Source organism: Solanum dulcamara, chromosome 11 (assembly GCF_947179165.1).
Source record: "Solanum dulcamara chromosome 11, daSolDulc1.2, whole genome shotgun sequence".
NCBI lineage: Eukaryota > Viridiplantae > Streptophyta > Magnoliopsida > Solanales > Solanaceae > Solanum > Solanum dulcamara.
The window spans coordinates 58,812,423-58,831,702 of NC_077247.1; the positions used below are offsets into that span (position 1 = coordinate 58,812,423).

The 19,280-nt window shown below is 32.6% G+C and overlaps 4 protein-coding genes across 4 annotated transcripts; all 4 read right to left on the reverse strand.

The window, feature by feature from the left end:
- Positions 1-949: 949 nt before the first annotated feature.
- On the reverse strand, positions 950-3,380 carry LOC129873381 (protein trichome birefringence-like 19). Its single transcript, XM_055948464.1, has 3 exons — positions 3,244-3,380; positions 2,498-3,001; positions 950-1,944 (listed from the first exon to the last, which is right to left on the reverse strand). The coding sequence occupies exons 2-3, from the start codon at positions 2,999-3,001 to the stop codon at positions 1,159-1,161; spliced, it is 1,290 nt and encodes a 429-aa protein (XP_055804439.1). The 5' UTR covers positions 3,244-3,380; the 3' UTR covers positions 950-1,158.
- A 3,253-nt stretch (positions 3,381-6,633) lies between these two features.
- On the reverse strand, positions 6,634-9,770 carry LOC129872067 (protein trichome birefringence-like 19). The gene is made up of 2 exons (XM_055946921.1): positions 9,115-9,770; positions 6,634-7,592 (listed from the first exon to the last, which is right to left on the reverse strand). Exons 1-2 carry the CDS (start codon positions 9,601-9,603, stop codon positions 6,804-6,806), a joined length of 1,278 nt encoding a protein of 425 aa, XP_055802896.1. The 5' UTR covers positions 9,604-9,770; the 3' UTR covers positions 6,634-6,803.
- Positions 9,771-10,477: 707 nt separating this feature from the next.
- Positions 10,478-13,629, reverse strand: LOC129872066 (protein trichome birefringence-like 19). The gene is made up of 2 exons (XM_055946920.1): positions 13,042-13,629; positions 10,478-11,675 (listed from the first exon to the last, which is right to left on the reverse strand). The coding sequence occupies exons 1-2, from the start codon at positions 13,528-13,530 to the stop codon at positions 10,881-10,883; spliced, it is 1,284 nt and encodes a 427-aa protein (XP_055802895.1). The 5' UTR covers positions 13,531-13,629; the 3' UTR covers positions 10,478-10,880.
- A 2,225-nt stretch (positions 13,630-15,854) lies between these two features.
- Positions 15,855-18,285, reverse strand: LOC129872068 (protein trichome birefringence-like 19). Its single transcript, XM_055946923.1, has 3 exons — positions 18,149-18,285; positions 17,403-17,906; positions 15,855-16,849 (listed from the first exon to the last, which is right to left on the reverse strand). The coding sequence occupies exons 2-3, from the start codon at positions 17,904-17,906 to the stop codon at positions 16,064-16,066; spliced, it is 1,290 nt and encodes a 429-aa protein (XP_055802898.1). The 5' UTR covers positions 18,149-18,285; the 3' UTR covers positions 15,855-16,063.
- Between the last annotated feature and the right edge of the window lie 995 nt (positions 18,286-19,280).

Genomic DNA, 19,280 nt, shown 5'->3' on the forward strand with positions numbered 1-19,280 from the left:
TTTTTTTCTTTCATAATTTCTTAATCTTTTCAATTTTAATTATTTTTAAAAATTATGTGGATTTTTTTAAAAATAATTAAAAAGTGTCCTTTAATTTTAACATTTTAGTTTTTTATGTTTTATTTAATTTTTCACTTATTTTGATATCCATTCGAAATTAAATTATTTTAAATACAAGGCATTTGAATTTAAATTTGGAATCAAATCCAAAGGAAAGAAAAATAAAATAAAAAGAGTAAATAAAGTCAATAAAAAAATAAAAGAGAAAAGACAATGAATGAATATAAAAAAAGTTTAAATAAAAGGAATTTTTTTTTAAAAAAAACAATTAAGTGTATTAATTAAATTTAAATACAAGATAAAGAAAATAAGAAGATTTTTGAAAAATTAAAACTTCAAAAAATTATTATAAAAAAATATTTTAAAAAAAATAAAAAAAATAAAAAATACATACTTGCTGATGTGACAGACGTGTGTGTACAAACACAACCAACTTACTTGGTTGAAGGTGCCACATCAGTACAAAAGGTGCACGAAAATGTGAAAAAAATGAGTTCGTGAAGGTAATAAGACCCTAATTTAGTTAAAGTGTGTCACTGAAATTTCGATCATAGTTCAGAGAGAAACTTATGCATTATCCCTTATATATATTATTGATGTAAATAATCACAACAAAAGATATCTAGAAGAAAACCTCAATGAACACTGAAATTTATAATTTTGATATAAGATATATTACTTTATAAATAGCCAATTTGACGAAACTTCTTAAATAAACTTATTTTGAAAAATGATTTTTTCAAAAAACTATTTTTGGTGAAAAGTAGTTTCTGTTTGATTGATTAATTTTAAAAACACTTATGAATAATAATTAGTATTTAATCAAGCTTTTAAAAAGAAATTTTAAGTGTATTTTCTCAAAAATGCTTTTCAAAAAAAAATAATTTAAACTACTTTTTTGTTTCTGAAACACAATTTTTGTTAGTCCCCAAACCACTATTTTCTTCCAAAAGTTTCTGTGTAAAGAAGTTTGATATTATTAGGTCACATTTACCTATTTATACTTCTTTACACAGAAACCCTTTCCTAAAACAAATTACACAAACATTTGAAAAGTTATTATACACTTGTTACCAAATTCTAAGCATAATACTGTTTCTATGTCTGAATAAATCCATCTCCTTCCATCTTCAAAGTGGCTAACAAAAGCTCATTCCAAGTATCAACAGGGCCTGGCATACACCAATGCACACAATCAGGCAGTTTCTTTTCATGTGGCCAATGTCCATAATGATTTGGATGTCCATCTGGTCTCATTACCATAGCTTCAGTTGTATCTAGCAATTTGAACTTTACACTACCCCTTTTTCTACCTTCCTTTTCTGCTGCCTTAAATTCCTCCAATTGAGTCAAATACATCTTCAATTCATATCCATCCAACTTCATTTCTTGATTCTTGAAGGGTCTTGTTCTATTGCAATTTCCTCCATTATTCCAATCCCCATTCTCAAAATGTGCAGGGGAAAATGGCCTTAGCATTACCAATCGACCCTTTAATTTCTTCAAGCTTAAAAGAGTCTTGAAAGCTGTACGAAATGCCATTCTGTATCCATAATAATGACTATGTTTAGTAACATTTTTTTCATTGCACTTGTGACATCCAATGAGCTGATCATTTTCGTAGTACAAAAATGGCCTAAAGAACCATTGGCCTCCAGAGATTATGACAATATGAGCTTTGTCAACCTGAGTTGCCCAGACATCATCGGCCTTGTCCAGATACAGGTTCATGAGACTGTAATAGGGATCTCCATTAGGATCAGTTTCATAGGATTTGATCAACTGTGGAGACCACAAGGCCATGATTGTGAAATCGTAATCTTTATACAACCATCGCCTGAATCTTGTGTCCGTAGTCACCGATACGTCTACAGGAATAGATGCCTGAGATATAAACATGATATTTTGATTAGCAAGAATGTAGGAAAAAATAAAAGAAGCTGGATATTACATCTATGATTTTGCCTATTCTCTTATCTGAATTATGGCATTTAGCATGTTTTAAGCCTTTAGCATTTCTAAATTGGACTAAAGATTAGTTCTTCTATAATCATAGTTGACTGAATCAAACCAATAAGATAAAAAATCTACAGGGTGTCTTCCACCCTCATCCTTGTTATTCGCTGAAACACTAGTCAAAAGTTCCCTCACACCATGTGACTTGCATAAACATCCTAACATCATTCCAAAAACCAGCTATAAGTCACTGGTTGGAGTGATGGAATTAGTTATTGATGCTTGCATTAGGATAGAATTCCTAGATCACACTTCCTTCACCGTATCATGTCTGAACGTGAGATTTACATGTTATTACTTTATAAGTGATCTGATTGTGTAAAAAACTTATTTTTATATAACTATCTGTGCATAGAATGATGAAATCTAGGAGTAAGAAGAGAACATAGATATCTTGAAGCACAAAAAATTCAATGCTTACATTAGCTAGAACGCACACCAGTGACTGCATTTGATTTCTTGCTAGAGAGTCTCCAACAAAAGCCATAGTCTTTCCACGAACAAGTTGCAGAAATTGAGTAGCATCAAAAAGTGGAAGCTCACAATCATTTGGCTTCCATCTCCAGTGTAAGAAATCACTATCCGGTCTTCCAAATTTCATACAATTCTGTCGATCATCGATCACACAGTTTGTCTCATTTGTATAGTATGGTCCCTTTGGATATGGTATCCATTTCCCCACAAAGATGTTACATGTTTGCTGCCTTATCCCTGTTTTCACTGAATTGTTAGTAATTCCTGGAGATAGTTGCTCTGGCTGATCAAGAGGGAGTGATCCATTCAGACTTGATTCAAGATTTCGCAACAAAGAATCAGTGGTAGTATCAAATGAAGAGAAGGTAATTTTGAGTAAGAGCAGTAACGTCGCGATTGGTAGAACAACTTTTCTAAAGCTATCAAAGAACTCTGCTACACCACCCTTCATCTGCAAGTGATGTTTCAAAGATCAAATTTTTGTGAGCAATTTATATAGTAAGACAATCACTGATAAACAAAAAGAAGCTACTTTAACTGTATATATGTTTGGTATTATGGAATAAATGATTATTATCTTGATGGACTCATTCAAAATTGAACTAATACTCTGGCTCTACAATATAATAATTAGTAGCATATTATATGTACATGGTGAGTTGTATATGATTTGTCATTAAAGTGAAACATTACCTGTTATACTTCAATAGATAGTGAAAATCACTAAATTCTTCAGAGTTATAGAGCAAAATTAATGAAACATGTAAAATATAATATATTGAGAACCAACACTTCAAGCTACATATATTTCTGCTACAAGTTAATCTGAATGTTTTAACACGACCTACTTGTATGTTTAATAGGTATACATAGTAACATTTAATTGTCCTTCCTTTTTTAAACCATATTTGACTAAGCTATCGATCGACCTAGGTTCACATGAGATGTCTTACTATCATTAATAGAACTTATTCATATAACTTACTGATATCGACCTTAAAACCTTAACTTATTACTTCTGTTCCAAAATAAGTGCGGCTAAGCAACAAAAAAAAAAATTGCCCCAAAATAAATGTTACTTTAAGAATTCAAGACAAAAATAGTACTCCTTCCATTCCATATTAAGTGAATTTTTGAGAGATTTTTTATTGTTCAAAATAATTGAATTGTTTAAAGTTCAAGATAGATGTTTGAAACTCTTTCCATATTTTCTCTTTCATTTATTGAAGTTTTATTTTCTAGGAAATAAATCACACTACTTGCAAAGTTATGTTTATGATTTTACAAAGGATAATAGTGGAAAGTATGGTTCAAATTATGTTTTTGAATGTTTTTCTTAATATGTGTGCATTGTCACACAAATTCATTTAATATGGAATGGAGGAAGTAATTGTTTCCAACTATATTAAAGATTTACTTCTCAAATGAAATAATCTAGGGTAAATTAGTAAATTATAGATTACATTTACTGTTTTTCTTAATGAGCATGAAATGGGATAAAACAACACATATTTTGAGACGGAGAAAGTAAATGGATAATGATTATATTCTCCAATTTCAATAACTTGCAAAGGAAAAAGGTCATAGGTTGTTGGAGACTTAAACATTGCGTAGCTTGGTGGCAATTAGCTGAATGATGATATATCGTGAGGACTTAGCATTGCTTTTTAGCTCCTTCTTATCACTATTTTTGCCTTTTTATAAAATGCAAAGTTTTCACGTGTTATCCGCCATTGATAAAAATAGTTCCCTTAGGGCTTAGGATTCCAAATTTCAAACTTAAGGTTATTCTGGTGAAGTGAGATTTTTCACCAAGCGAATAAACTATTAAGAAATCATGGAATTTTTATATCTAATATATATATATATATATATATATATATATATATAATTTTGATTTTATAAATATATAGTGTAATTTTTGAATGAATAGTGACCGATCCCCCACCCCACACACACCATACATTGATCAACCACTTGAAAAGAAGATAGTTGAAAAATCTGTAAGTCTCTAACTTGTCCTACTTTTATGTGATAACTGATAAAGATAATAAAACGAGAAAAAAGCAACAAGAACACCAATAATTTCAGAAATTAACTCAGAAGAGTACGTATCATAAGAGTTGGAAATTGGAATATTAATTTATTTCAATTGAAAAAAACTTTTGATTTGATGTATGAACAACCTTGATTTTTCTCTTGCAGGACAAACATACCCAATAAGAGTGGATTTAGCAGCTGGCACTCCCTTTTATTTATTCAAAAGAGGACAAATCTTATTGAGTTATTATTGGTAATCGTCAGTTTTAGCTGTCAAATTATTGTTCTTTCTGCCAATTTTCATCAAAGTATTGTATACTTCATGAATCATTAGATAAATTATGTTTTCCAACTTTCTATATTAAGATATGAAATTCAATTAACTAATTTGACCCTATATTGTGGCTTTGTGGGCTACAGTTCGCAAGAGTACATGGCGGTCGCATATGTAGGGAATCTTTTCGTAAAACTGTTTCATCTAATAAAATCTAATAAGGAGGTCACAAATTCAAGCTAAAAAAATAATCTCTTGTAGAAATATAAAATAAAATTGTGTATGATAGACTTTTTTCAAACTTCGCAAACTGCCGAACCTTAGTGCACTGTACTGCCACTTTATGGTGGTTGCATTTATACAATCTAACTTGTCACTTATCGAGTTTTAGATTCTTTCTCAAATAATCATATTTTAAGTGCATTTTGAACGAAATGAAAGACATGTCTCAACCGAATGAATAATGATCCTTAGAAAGGGAAAATACAGAAATTAGTCAATTTTTCTTGCAACTCTTTTAAAATTTCATTTGGTATCATAGTTTGAGCAATTTTAAAATATCATTTGTTAAGATTTACAAATCAAAATTTAATACACAATCTAATGATATGCCGTATAGAATTTTTATACTAAATGTAATCGCACCTTCAAACTTGGTGCATTTTGGAGGATTGAAAGGAAATCATTTTTTCATGAAAAACTTATCACTATTGTTTTAATATTAAAACAGTTTGCAGAATTATTAGTGTCTGATTGAGTATTAAAGTAGGGCAAAGGAATAGCAATCATGTCATGATTAGTGACATCGGGTATGAGTATAAATGTATAGTGTTTTGAGTATTAAAGTATGCCCCAAAGGAATAACAAACGTGTGATGATTGGTGAGTAGTGTTATGTTTGAGTACCTGGCTGCCCCTGCAATGGACGAAACAAGGGGGACTGCAGGCTGGCGAATATCGCCAATTAGTGTTGCGCGAAATTTTCTAAATTAGTCCGAATACTATTTGGGAAGTAGCTTGAAACACAGTTTAAATATTCTTGGATTAAGATTTTTCATAACCTATATAAACATAGTTTTATTGGTGTATTTGTTTCATCTTTTGTTAAGAAATAATACGAGTTGGTGATTGATGGTGGGTTTTCTTCCCCACGAGGATTTCCCGCGTCAAATTGTGTGTTATTTCTTTTTGTTATTATTGCTTTCATTGGTCGTTCTCTCATAACAAATAGTGACATCGTGTATGAGTATAATGCATGTTTTCTTGAAATCTTTTACATTCAAAAGTTGGCAGTAATGTTTGTGTTGATTGAAACAAGTATTATGGAATAAGATTACTTGAAATGTTTGTAATGAAACTTCCGCTTTTAACTTATGAAAGTCATCTTTCTTATTTGGTGGGAAAACAACATTTTCCACAGTTGAGGTGAACCAAACATTGGAACTTTGATTTCATCAAGAAAAAACATACCAAAAGCAGCCTAAACCGATTACAAAATTTATTCATATCCTCTTAAATGCTTTCATTTGCTTTCTCTTGAACAAAGGGTCTCTCAAAAACAATCTTTTTACCCGACAAGATAGGGATAAGGTCTATAATACATTCTACCATCCCCAGACGCTACAAGTGTGAGTACAGTACTGGGTATGTTGTTGTATATTATACTGCCGTCAAATGTCAACCCTTGTAACCACTCTTTTCAGTAATTCTTTTCCTATAAGCTAATGTGCTTATATATGGCTTTGGTAAAATATCAGCAGTCCTATAAAATTTAAGAAGGGACATCTTTTTCCAACCTTTTTTTAACAGAGCTATGGTTACATATTCACGGCAACATAACTATCCAAGAACAGAGTTTCTCTTTAGAAGACAACATCATGAGTCCTAAAAATAAAATGAAGCAAATCAAAGATCAGAATACATTGTTTAATTTTGGTCTATCATTGAAGCTTTTCCTCAAGGGATCTGATGCCCTCCATCTTGATCATATGAAACAAGAAATCAGACCAAGAATCAATAGGACCAGGCAAGCACCAATGAACACAGTCATTTGCCACATTTTCATTTGGCCAATGCCCATATTTACTTGGGTGACCATCTGGTCTCAACAACATGGCTCGCGTTGTATCCATCAATCTGAATCTCCTCCCCTTCATCTTCCCTTCTTTCTCCGCGACCTTAAACTCTTCAACTTGGATCCTATATTGCTCCATGCTTTGATCCTCCAACGCGGTCTCATTACCTCCATATGGCCTTGTCCTAACACAATCACCTCCCTCATTCCAGTTCCCGCCTTCATAATGAGAAGGTGCAAAAGTCCTAAGAATCGCCACACCCTTAAAATTTTCTAAGTTGTTGATGGCTTTAAGAGTAGTTCTGAATGCCCTTTGGTAGGCATAGGTTGATGGGAGTTCAGTAACATTTGGCAATCCACAGTACCTGCACCCGACTCGTTGGTTGTTTGCGTAGTAGACGCTGCACCGGGCAAACCAATGGCCGGCGTTTAAGATGATGTAGTCATATCCCTCAATTTTGGTGGTCCATTTCTCATCTGCTTCATCTAGGTAAAGGTTGTAGAGTCCAGTATGGCATGGACCATCTGCATCAGCTTCTTTCGTTGAAACCAAAAATGGCGACCAATATATTGATAGGGTGAAGTTATACGTTGTGTATTTGTACTTTTTGAAAGATTGATCTGGATTGTCAGAAATATCAACAGGATATTCAACCTAAAAACACAAAAAAAGAAGATCAATTTTTTTTATTTACTTCTTTGATTTTTGTTTAGAAATTAGATTTGTTTGGTAGGAGGGATAAATGATAATAACTTCGAAATAAATAAGATTATTTTATACTGAATTTGATTTGGTTAGAGGTATTAGTCCGTGATTACTACCCAAAGTGTTTAGCAAAGCGTCGGCTTGTCCCAAGCAATTCCCTGAAATAATTGCTTAATATAAGGATTAAGGACCATTCTCATGGTTATTAATTAATGATTTAGTCAAACAAATCTCTAGAAGGGCCCAATTATGGTTTTTTTCCGTCTTGGCATTTCTAAGAAGCAATTTTTTTTTCACCACCGATGTTTGATATTTATATTGGAACCCGATTAAAATTATATTCGTATCAAAAAATTCCACATAAGAGTAAAACACTTTCTAATAAAGACGACTCAAATCTGAGACCTCTAATTAAGAAGAAAATACTTATTACTCTACCACGACCATTATTGATCTAAGAAGCAAATTGTGACACCATTAGCAATTTTTCACGATAGATTCTTTTAAAGATATATATATTTAAAGGAGAAAAGCTCTTTATAATATTGGGGACCCGAAGAGATTTTCTGAGAATTAAAAAGCAATATGACAAATTTGACGCTGGCCCCCAATGTTCCTCCTATTGTCGTATGTCTCTGTTGTTCTTTTCTTGTAGAAGTACTTTTGTTTATTTTAATTTTTTTTAGGGATGAATAATAGTACTAATGAAATGAGAAAATACGTTTCTGGACCAAGAGGGCACCATTTCCAGCATGACAATGACTATATAATTAAAAGTTTCGCCGAGAAATAAGAAGGGAAGAAAAATCCAAAAGCTTGTAATTATTTTCAATAATTTGTAGTTAAATGCTTAATATATTTTAATGGGCTGCCTATTTTAATTTGATAGTGTTTTATGACTAGACTTTGATTCCTCCAAAGGCCCCAATGCTCCCTTCCCATCGAAAAATCATTCTGTCATTTTACTGTTAATGGCCATATTTTCCATTCAATCCGATATTTCTTTTGCCTCAATTTATAAATTATCATTTCAAGTCGTGTGAAAGGAATCATTGGTGTAAGTGTTTTGATAAATTATCTACATTGCATTTCTTGAAAGGTAAATTAACCTTTAATATTTTTGTAAAAAAATTATCGTAAGAAGAATCTTACACTTCTTATTTAAAGATAATATAACTTCATTTCAGTTTTATAATTCATAACCCTATAAATATTCTTTAATGCTGAAATCCTACAAGTGAGTGAGGTACGATAAGGATAAAATATATGCAGAGTTTATCATTTCGATTTCGAGGTTGTTTCAAAAAGATGAACAGATAAACTTTTTTGAAAATTTACAATATTTATACTTTAAAAAAAAATTATCTTAATTTTGTAAATCAACAACAAATAATGTTAGGAAGATGGACAAGTAATATGTGAGGGAGGCGAGTAATTCACCCTAGATCAATAGTAGAGAAGAGAAAGGTACCCGGGACAAGAGACATATCAGAGACTGCATTTGGTTTCTTCCAACAGAATCACCGACAACTGCCAATGACTTGTTTCTGACCAAATCCAGAAATTGAAACGGGTTGAAAATGGGGAGCTCACACCCATTAGGCTTCCACCTCCACTTTAAGTAATCACTATCGGGTCTTCCATGCTTCATACAGTTTTGGTGGTCATGGATTTCAGTACAGGTCGAATTCGTATAGTATGGAGCATCCGGATTCCAAATCCATTTTCCACTGAAAATATCACACGTCTCTGCTTCTTTAATCTCTATCTTCTGCTTCTCATTAGCATGATTTTTGGGTGAAATTTCAGATGGATTTCGGATTATTAAACCTCCTGGGTACCAATAAAATGGGTGATAAAGAGGGATAAGACCCAGAACCACAACTGCTAAAACTAAAAGTATAAATATACTTGGGGTTCTTTGAGCGGAAGTGGAGTATTTCCCAAAGAAAAGCTCCATTTCTGATAGTTAATTTTCTTCAATGGAAGGTTGAAAAGGAAAGTAGAGATGGGAGAAATTACGGAGAAAAATAAGTTGTTAAAGATACATAGTGCATGTAATTAAGAGGTGCCACTTTGTACGTGTATGTTGAGACTTGTGATAATCAGTGGCGGATTTAGAGGGGGGAGGGGAGGGGGGGGGGGGATTGAACGGTATATATAAGGTGCCTTTTTAAAGTTTATATATTTTGACTCAGTGGATGTTAAGAGGTTCAAAATTCACTGGACTAATGATAATACTAATTTTTCTTGGTACTACTTACTATTCTCCCTTTACAAGATTGGTCATTTCGACCCTCCTTAAAATAACTGAACTTATTTAATCCAAAATATTCATTTGTTATAAATGACTTTGATCTCTGTGTCACGAAGCTTGTGCGGATTTGTGATATCTAGGCAGCGAATGGGTCGAAGGAGAAAAAGTGGTGGTACAATATGCAATGGTGGTGGTACTACAACATTGACAGGGTATGAAACTTGTCACTGGGTTGGGTGGCTCATTTATACCACGCTAGGTTTTTGGAAAATTTATTAGGCATAACGTGTGGTGGCAGATTAGTTGTCTTCACCTTACCATTCCAACCTTTTCTCTTCTTTTTTTTTTAAACCCTTTCCTTACTTCTACTTACCTCACTAAAACAGAAAAGCTAAGCTATAGGAATTTCGGCTGCTTAGTTTGATTGCAATTTCTACAATGACTCCTTTTCTAATTTATGTCATGTTCAGTTTTGATCGGTAGCACGGGACAGGGTCCCGTAAGCCCCAAGTCTTGGGGCGCAAGCCTATGAATCTTTTATAGAAAAAAAAAGTTTGGAGTGATAATAATATAGCAATTTTCAAAAACAAAAACTAATTATGAAATTGAAGTTTTCAATACCATACGTACCATGCAAACACCCTTCTTCCACCATAGAAAAAACAACTCAAGTCAGTAACATAATTTAACCATATCTTGTAGTGCCGTCAATATGAGTCCTCTCTTAACAGAAATATTCCATTCCTGCAAGTAATGGGCTGGCTTTGGTAAACTTGAACCATATGTTCCCTTTGGTGTATGGGGAGAATTGAGAAATAACATCTGTTCTATAAAAATTCAACAAGGCTTTTTTTGCCCCAACTTTTCTAACGGTGCCCCAACCATAATGATCCAGGTAACAGAGTTCCTCTGTAATTCACAATCATTCTAAAAATAAATGAAGCAACTAAAAAATCAGAGTACATTGTATGATTTGGCTCTCATTGAAGCTTTTCCTCTAGGGAAATGGTGCCCTCCATCTTGAACATATGAAACAAGATATCAGCCCAAGAATCAATAGGACCCGGCAAGCACCAATGAACACAGTCATTATACAATACCACATTGGCATTTGGCCAATGCCCATATTTACTTGGGTGACCATCTGGTCTCAACAACATGGCTTGTGTTGTGTCCATCATTCTGAATTTCTTCCCCTTCATCTTCCCTTCTTTCTCCGCAACCTTGAACTCTTCAAGTTGGATCCTGTATTGCTCTAAGCTTTGACCCTCCAACGCGGTCTCGTTACTTCTATACGGCCTTGTTCTTGCACAATCACCTCCCTTATTCCATTCCCCACCTTCAAAATGAGAAGGTGCAAAAGTGCGAAGAATCGCCACCCCCTTAAAATTTTCTAAGTTGTTGATCGCTTTAAGAGCAGTTCTGAATGCCCTTTGGTAGGCATAGGTAAGTGGGAGTTCGGAAACATTTGGTATTCCGCAGTACCTACAGCCAACTCGTTGGCTGTTCTCAAAGTAGACACTGATCCGGGCAAACCAGTGGCCGGCATTTAAGATGACATAGTCGTATCCTTCAATTTCGGCGGTCCATTTCTCATCTGCTTCGTCAAGGTGAAGGTTGTAGACTCCAGTATGGCTTGGACCATCTGCATCTGCTTCTTTCGTTGACACCAAAAATGGCGACCAGTATGTTGCTAATGTAAAGTTGTAAGTTGTGTATTTGTACTTTTTGAAAGCTTCATCTGGATTATCAGATATATCAACAGGATATTCCACCTGAAGAAAAACAGAAAAGAAGATCAAAAAATTGTATTACTCTTCTTTGATTGTCACTTCAATTTGTTTTAGATTAGTATAACACTAATTCAGGTACATGCAGTGTTTAGCAAGAATCCGGGTTATTCCCCTAAGTGATTCTCGGGCTTAATATAAAATGTTGTATTAATTGACTAACATAATAACCATTGGTCATGTTTGTTAATGATTTAGTCAAATAAATCTCCAGAAGGACACCATTAACTTTTTACAAATTACGAACCCGCGTTACCAGGCTTGGGTTCTCTAATAATTTGGCACAATACAATGATGCATTATTCTAAGCTATATTTGAACAGGAAAATCTCTTTGGATCTAGCTATATAGTCATATTATAATATTGGGAACAAAGGAGACTTTCTGAAGATTAAAATGCAATATGACAATTTTCACGCTGGCCTCCAATGTTCCCCTATTGTCGTAAGTCTCTGCTTATCTTTTCTTGTACTATTTAATCTTTTGAGAGATGCTTAATACTCCCTTAGTTTCAATTTATTTTTTTCCTTTTCAATACGTTTAAAAAAGAATGTTTCTTTTTCTTTTTGGCAACTCTTTAATTTCAAGTTTCAACTTTTCACATTGACATGTTTAAGATCACAAGATTAAAAGGTCATTTTAATACATTTCACATATCTTTAATTTTTAGATTACAAGATTCAAAAATCTTTCTTTTAACTCTTTATCAAGTCAAACGGACAAACAAATTGAAATGAGAAATAACTTTGTTGGACATCCAAAATGAGAATGAATATGTTACTATTATAAGTTTCATTTTTACCCCAAAACAAAAGGAAGGGAAGAGAAAATTAAGCTTATTGGTTTCAAAAATTTGTAGTTAATATATTTTAATTTGATAATAGTTTATGATTAGACTTGCATGTAATACTTTGAACAGTTAGATGAGATTAAACGTCGTCGTACCATGCCCTATCGCATTTCAGGTTAAGATTATTCCACGACCATCCAGGTCCCTTCTCAGCTAAAAACTTTACCTTTCAAGTCCTTCATTTTACTGTTCAGGATCAAACCTTTCCCATTATTCCTCCACATTGCACTAGCTTTCACAGCTTCATGCCGGAAAACATTACGCGTTGACCTATTAATGGCGTCTTCCATGAAATTTCAACTAAATCTTGAAAAGTTCTAGCCTTAGGTAGACCAAATCTTCAATTAATCCTAATTTATGCAGCTAATCCAAGCTAGAGTTTAACGAAACTAAGATAAGCTATAGCATAATATTGTAGAAACAGTAATTAGCCATAGATCAGCAAGTACTCTGTTCAAATTGAAGTAAAATTAACAGTAATTGCAGAGAAGAAAATGGTACCCGAGCCAATAGGCATATCAACGACTGCATTTGATTTCTTCCAACTGAATCACCGACAAGTGCCAACGATTTGTTCCTAACCAAATCCAGAAACTGAAACGGGTTAAAAATGGGTAGTTCACACCCATTAGGCTTCCATCTCCACTTCAAATAATCCATATCGGGTCTTCCATACTTCATACAATTTTGGTGTTCATGGATCGCATAACAGGTCGTATTCGTGTAATATGGAGCATCCGGATTCCAGACCCATTCGCCGGTGAAGATATCGCAGGTCTCCGGCTCTTTAATCTTTATCTTTTGCTCCTCAGCAGCATGGTAATTGGGTGAAATTTCAGAGGGATGTTGGGTTGCTATATCTGCTGGGTACCAATTAAATGGGTGATAAAGAGGGATAATACCCAAAACGACAACTGCTAAAACTAAAAGTAAGAATATTCTTGGGGTTCTTTGCGGTGAAGTGGAGTATTTCCCAAAGGGAAGCTCCATTTTTCTTTGGGAATTTCTTCAATGGAGAGTTGTAAAGGAAAGTAGAGATGGGAGAAAAGAGTAAAAAGAAAGTAGAGCTAAGCTGTTAAAAATACATAGTGGATGTAAGGAAAAGGGGGCCAGTTTGCACGTATGTTGACTCTATGAACGTGCTAATCACATATTTTTAGCTTTAGTTTTTTTCTTGGTACTAAAAGTACTAATTCCTCTTCAATTAGGAGGTATAATTTGGATCCTAATCACTACAGATCCATGATTTAAAACCAGTAAGAACAATCTAATTATAGCATACACACGTACATGTAGACTTTTACTTCTACCTGAAAGGTGGTTAATAATTCGTTAAGCAATAAGAAGCAGACTTGAGAAAATAATTGGTAATAATTTGAGTAAATATTCACTCGTTATGTAATTATTAGTATTTGTAAATAGTGAATCATGTTATGGAACTTTAGTAGAGCAATTTGCACAGTTTGGGTACATACTCTGATTAGTTGTGTGAAAAAGAATGTTTTTTTTTATTAGTCATATATCCAACTATACTAATGCAAAGGTTTAACCGTAATCAGGGGCGGAGCCATCCAGGTGTCTCGTCAGAAAAATTACATTGTATACATGACTAAAATTTAATTTAATGGATATATATACAAGTGTTAACATCTCTTAACACAAGTTGAAATTTTAGTTTAGTGGTTAAGAAGCTGCAAAAATTGCTCGAGAATATATGTTCTATCCCTGATAACAACATATATTTTTTTACTTTATATTTTGACACCCCTTAATTAAAATTTTGGCTCCGTCACTGTCTGTAATGGGTTATAGGCTTAACGATTTCGATAATGATTTTAATTTATTTTATTATCGGGTTGTCAATTTTTAATGGTTTAAGGTTTTTTCTTAATTGGTTAATCGATAACACGATAGTCACTTAATAATTTATATTTATTACTGTTCGCTATATATAGTTTTTCATTTAGAATTTAGTTTTCATACTTTTATTTCTTGCCGTCTCAAACTTTTGATTATTATACAATGTTTTACATTTGCGTTTGAGCAAGACGCAATTTATCAATTCATGTGTATTGTTCATTTGGTTTGTCACCTTATTTCTAAGTGATTTTTAATGGGTTTCTAAATCAAATTTTAATGATTAAACCGATAACCAATAAGTCAATATCTTAATAATTTTATAACACTTTAACATGTCTATAAACCGATAATCAATAAGTCAAATCGATAAATTTTAAAATTGAATCGTACAAAACCGATACTCAGTCCCTAAACTAAACACTTATTTGGTTTTTAAAAATGACTTTTTAGCTATGTCCCGAAGCTTCTTGCGGTTATGTGAAACTTAAGAGGAAAAAAAGATTGGTGGTACAATGTGCAATGGTGTTGGTACTAGTGTCGGTTGGTTAGGTGGCTCATATGTATCAATCACTAGTGTTCTAAATTTATTTATTTGGCATAACGTGTGGTGGACTGATGGATCATTAGTTGTCTCCAGTATAGAGAGGTAACTAAGGACACGTTTTCAATTTTTTATTTATGGATTGATTAAGTAATATGTAAAATTTTCAGGAACAAAATTACTTAATGAATAACAAATACTTTCTTCATTTTAATTTATTTATCTTATTTTAATTTAATATAAAATTTTAAAAAATAGGTAAATTTTTTTTGAATTTTGTGATATTAAACTAAAAATATAAATATATTAAAATATTCTTTAATCTTATGATATTAAAAAACTATTAAAAAAACATTCTTTTTAAATGAAATCAACAAATTGAAACGGACTAAGTACTAATTTCCAAATGAGAGGAATACCGTATAACGAGATAAGACTTCATCTAATACATTTTATTATAGTATGGAAAAACTAATACACTAAAACTCTTATAGATATATTAAAAATATATAAACTATTATAAGTCGTACTATTATAGATATATTGCTCGAGTAAAATGGAATAATTCCAAAAAATAAAATTTACAAAAGTGGCATTTGCAAATGTACTTTCTTTATCTTTTCCTAATTTTGTGGAGCAATTTCCCCCTTCTAACCAAAAAGAAGAAGAAACAAGAAACAAGAATACACTAATAAGTAACATATCACAAGAAAAAATGAAGGGGGAAACTTCTTAAATAAACTTATTTTGAAAAATGATTTTTTCAAAAAACTATTTTTGGTGAAAAGTAGTTTCTGTTTGATTGATTAATTTTAAAAACACTTATGAATAATAATTAGTATTTAATCAAGCTTTTAAAAAGAAATTTTAAGTGTATTTTCTCAAAAATGCTTTTCAAAAAAAAATAATTTAAACTACTTTTTTGTTTCTGAAACACAATTTTTGTTAGTCCCCAAACCACTATTTTCTTCCAAAAGTTTCTGTGTAAAGAAGTTTGATATTATTAGGTCACATTTACCTATTTATACTTCTTTACACAGAAACCCTTTCCTAAAACAAATTACACAAACATTTGAAAAGTTATTATACACTTGTTACCAAATTCTAAGCATAATACTGTTTCTATGTCTGAATAAATCCATCTCCTTCCATCTTCAAAGTGGCTAACAAAAGCTCATTCCAAGTATCAACAGGGCCTGGCATACACCAATGCACACAATCAGGCAGTTTCTTTTCATGTGGCCAATGTCCATAATGATTTGGATGTCCATCTGGTCTCATTACCATAGCTTCAGTTGTATCTAGCAATTTGAACTTTACACTACCCCTTTTTCTACCTTCCTTTTCTGCTGCCTTAAATTCCTCCAATTGAGTCAAATACATCTTCAATTCATATCCATCCAACTTCATTTCTTGATTCTTGAAGGGTCTTGTTCTATTGCAATTTCCTCCATTATTCCAATCCCCATTCTCAAAATGTGCAGGGGAAAATGGCCTTAGCATTACCAATCGACCCTTTAATTTCTTCAAGCTTAAAAGAGTCTTGAAAGCTGTACGAAATGCCATTCTGTATCCATAATAATGACTATGTTTAGTAACATTTTTTTCATTGCACTTGTGACATCCAATGAGCTGATCATTTTCGTAGTACAAAAATGGCCTAAAGAACCATTGGCCTCCAGAGATTATGACAATATGAGCTTTGTCAACCTGAGTTGCCCAGACATCATCGGCCTTGTCCAGATACAGGTTCATGAGACTGTAATAGGGATCTCCATTAGGATCAGTTTCATAGGATTTGATCAACTGTGGAGACCACAAGGCCATGATTGTGAAATCGTAATCTTTATACAACCATCGCCTGAATCTTGTGTCCGTAGTCACCGATACGTCTACAGGAATAGATGCCTGAGATATAAACATGATATTTTGATTAGCAAGAATGTAGGAAAAAATAAAAGAAGCTGGATATTACATCTATGATTTTGCCTATTCTCTTATCTGAATTATGGCATTTAGCATGTTTTAAGCCTTTAGCATTTCTAAATTGGACTAAAGATTAGTTCTTCTATAATCATAGTTGACTGAATCAAACCAATAAGATAAAAAATCTACAGGGTGTCTTCCACCCTCATCCTTGTTATTCGCTGAAACACTAGTCAAAAGTTCCCTCACACCATGTGACTTGCATAAACATCCTAACATCATTCCAAAAACCAGCTATAAGTCACTGGTTGGAGTGATGGAATTAGTTATTGATGCTTGCATTAGGATAGAATTCCTAGATCACACTTCCTTCACCGTATCATGTCTGAACGTGAGATTTACATGTTATTACTTTATAAGTGATCTGATTGTGTAAAAAACTTATTTTTATATAACTATCTGTGCATAGAATGATGAAATCTAGGAGTAAGAAGAGAACATAGATATCTTGAAGCACAAAAAATTCAATGCTTACATTAGCTAGAACGCACACCAGTGACTGCATTTGATTTCTTGCTAGAGAGTCTCCAACAAAAGCCATAGTCTTTCCACGAACAAGTTGCAGAAATTGAGTAGCATCAAAAAGTGGAAGCTCACAATCATTTGGCTTCCATCTCCAGTGTAAGAAATCACTATCCGGTCTTCCAAATTTCATACAATTCTGTCGATCATCGATCACACAGTTTGTCTCATTTGTATAGTATGGTCCCTTTGGATATGGTATCCATTTCCCCACAAAGATGTTACATGTTTGCTGCCTTATCCCTGTTTTCACTGAATTGTTAGTAATTCCTGGAGATAGTTGCTCTGGCTGATCAAGAGGGAGTGATCCATTCAGACTTGATTCAAGATTTCGCAACAAAGAATCAGTGGTAGTATCAAATGAAGAGAAGGTAATTTTGAGTAAGAGCAGTAACGTCGCGATTGGTAGAACAACTTTTCTAAAGCTATCAAAGAACTCTGCTACACCACCCTTCATCTGCAAGTGATGTTTCAAAGATCAAATTTTTGTGAGCAATTTATATAGTAAGACAATCACTGATAAACAAAAAGAAGCTACTTTAACTGTATATATGTTTGGTATTATGGAATAAATGATTATTATCTTGATGGACTCATTCAAAATTGAACTAATACTCTGGCTCTACAATATAATAATTAGTAGCATATTATATGTACATGGTGAGTTGTATATGATTTGTCATTAAAGTGAAACATTACCTGTTATACTTCAATAGATAGTGAAAATCACTAAATTCTTCAGAGTTATAGAGCAAAATTAATGAAACATGTAAAATATAATATATTGAGAACCAACACTTCAAGCTACATATATTTCTGCTACAAGTTAATCTGAATGTTTTAACACGACCTACTTGTATGTTTAATAGGTATACATAGTAACATTTAATTGTCCTTCCTTTTTTAAACCATATTTGACTAAGCTATCGATCGACCTAGGTTCACATGAGATGTCTTACTATCATTAATAGAACTTATTCATATAACTTACTGATATCGACCTTAAAACCTTAACTTATTACTTCTGTTCCAAAATAAGTGCGGCTAAGCAACAAAAAAAAAAATTGCCCCAAAATAAATGTTACTTTAAGAATTCAAGACAAAAATAGTACTCCTTCCATTCCATATTAAGTGAATTTTTGAGAGATTTTTTATTGTTCAAAATAATTGAATTGTTTAAAGTTCAAGATAGATGTTTGAAACTCTTTCCATATTTTCTCTTTCATTTATTGAAGTTTTATTTTCTAGGAAATAAATCACACTACTTGCAAAGTTATGTTTATGATTTTACAAAGGATAATAGTGGAAAGTATGGTTCAAATTATGTTTTTGAATGTTTTTCTTAATATGTGTGCATTGTCACACAAATTCATTTAATATGGAATGGAGGAAGTAATTGTTTCCAACTATATTAAAGATTTACTTCTCAAATGAAATAATCTAGGGTAAATTAGTAAATTATAGATTACATTTACTGTTTTTCTTAATGAGCATGAAATGGGATAAAACAACACATATTTTGAGACGGAGAAAGTAAATGGATAATGATTATATTCTCCAATTTCAATAACTTGCAAAGGAAAAAGGTCATAGGTTGTTGGAGACTTAAACATTGCGTAGCTTGGTGGCAATTAGCTGAATGATGATATATCGTGAGGACTTAGCATTGCTTTTTAGCTCCTTCTTATCACTATTTTTGCCTTTTTATAAAATGCAAAGTTTTCACGTGTTATCCGCCATTGATAAAAATAGTTCCCTTAGGGCTTAGGATTCCAAATTTCAAACTTAAGGTTATTCTGGTGAAGTGAGATTTTTCACCAAGCGAATAAAC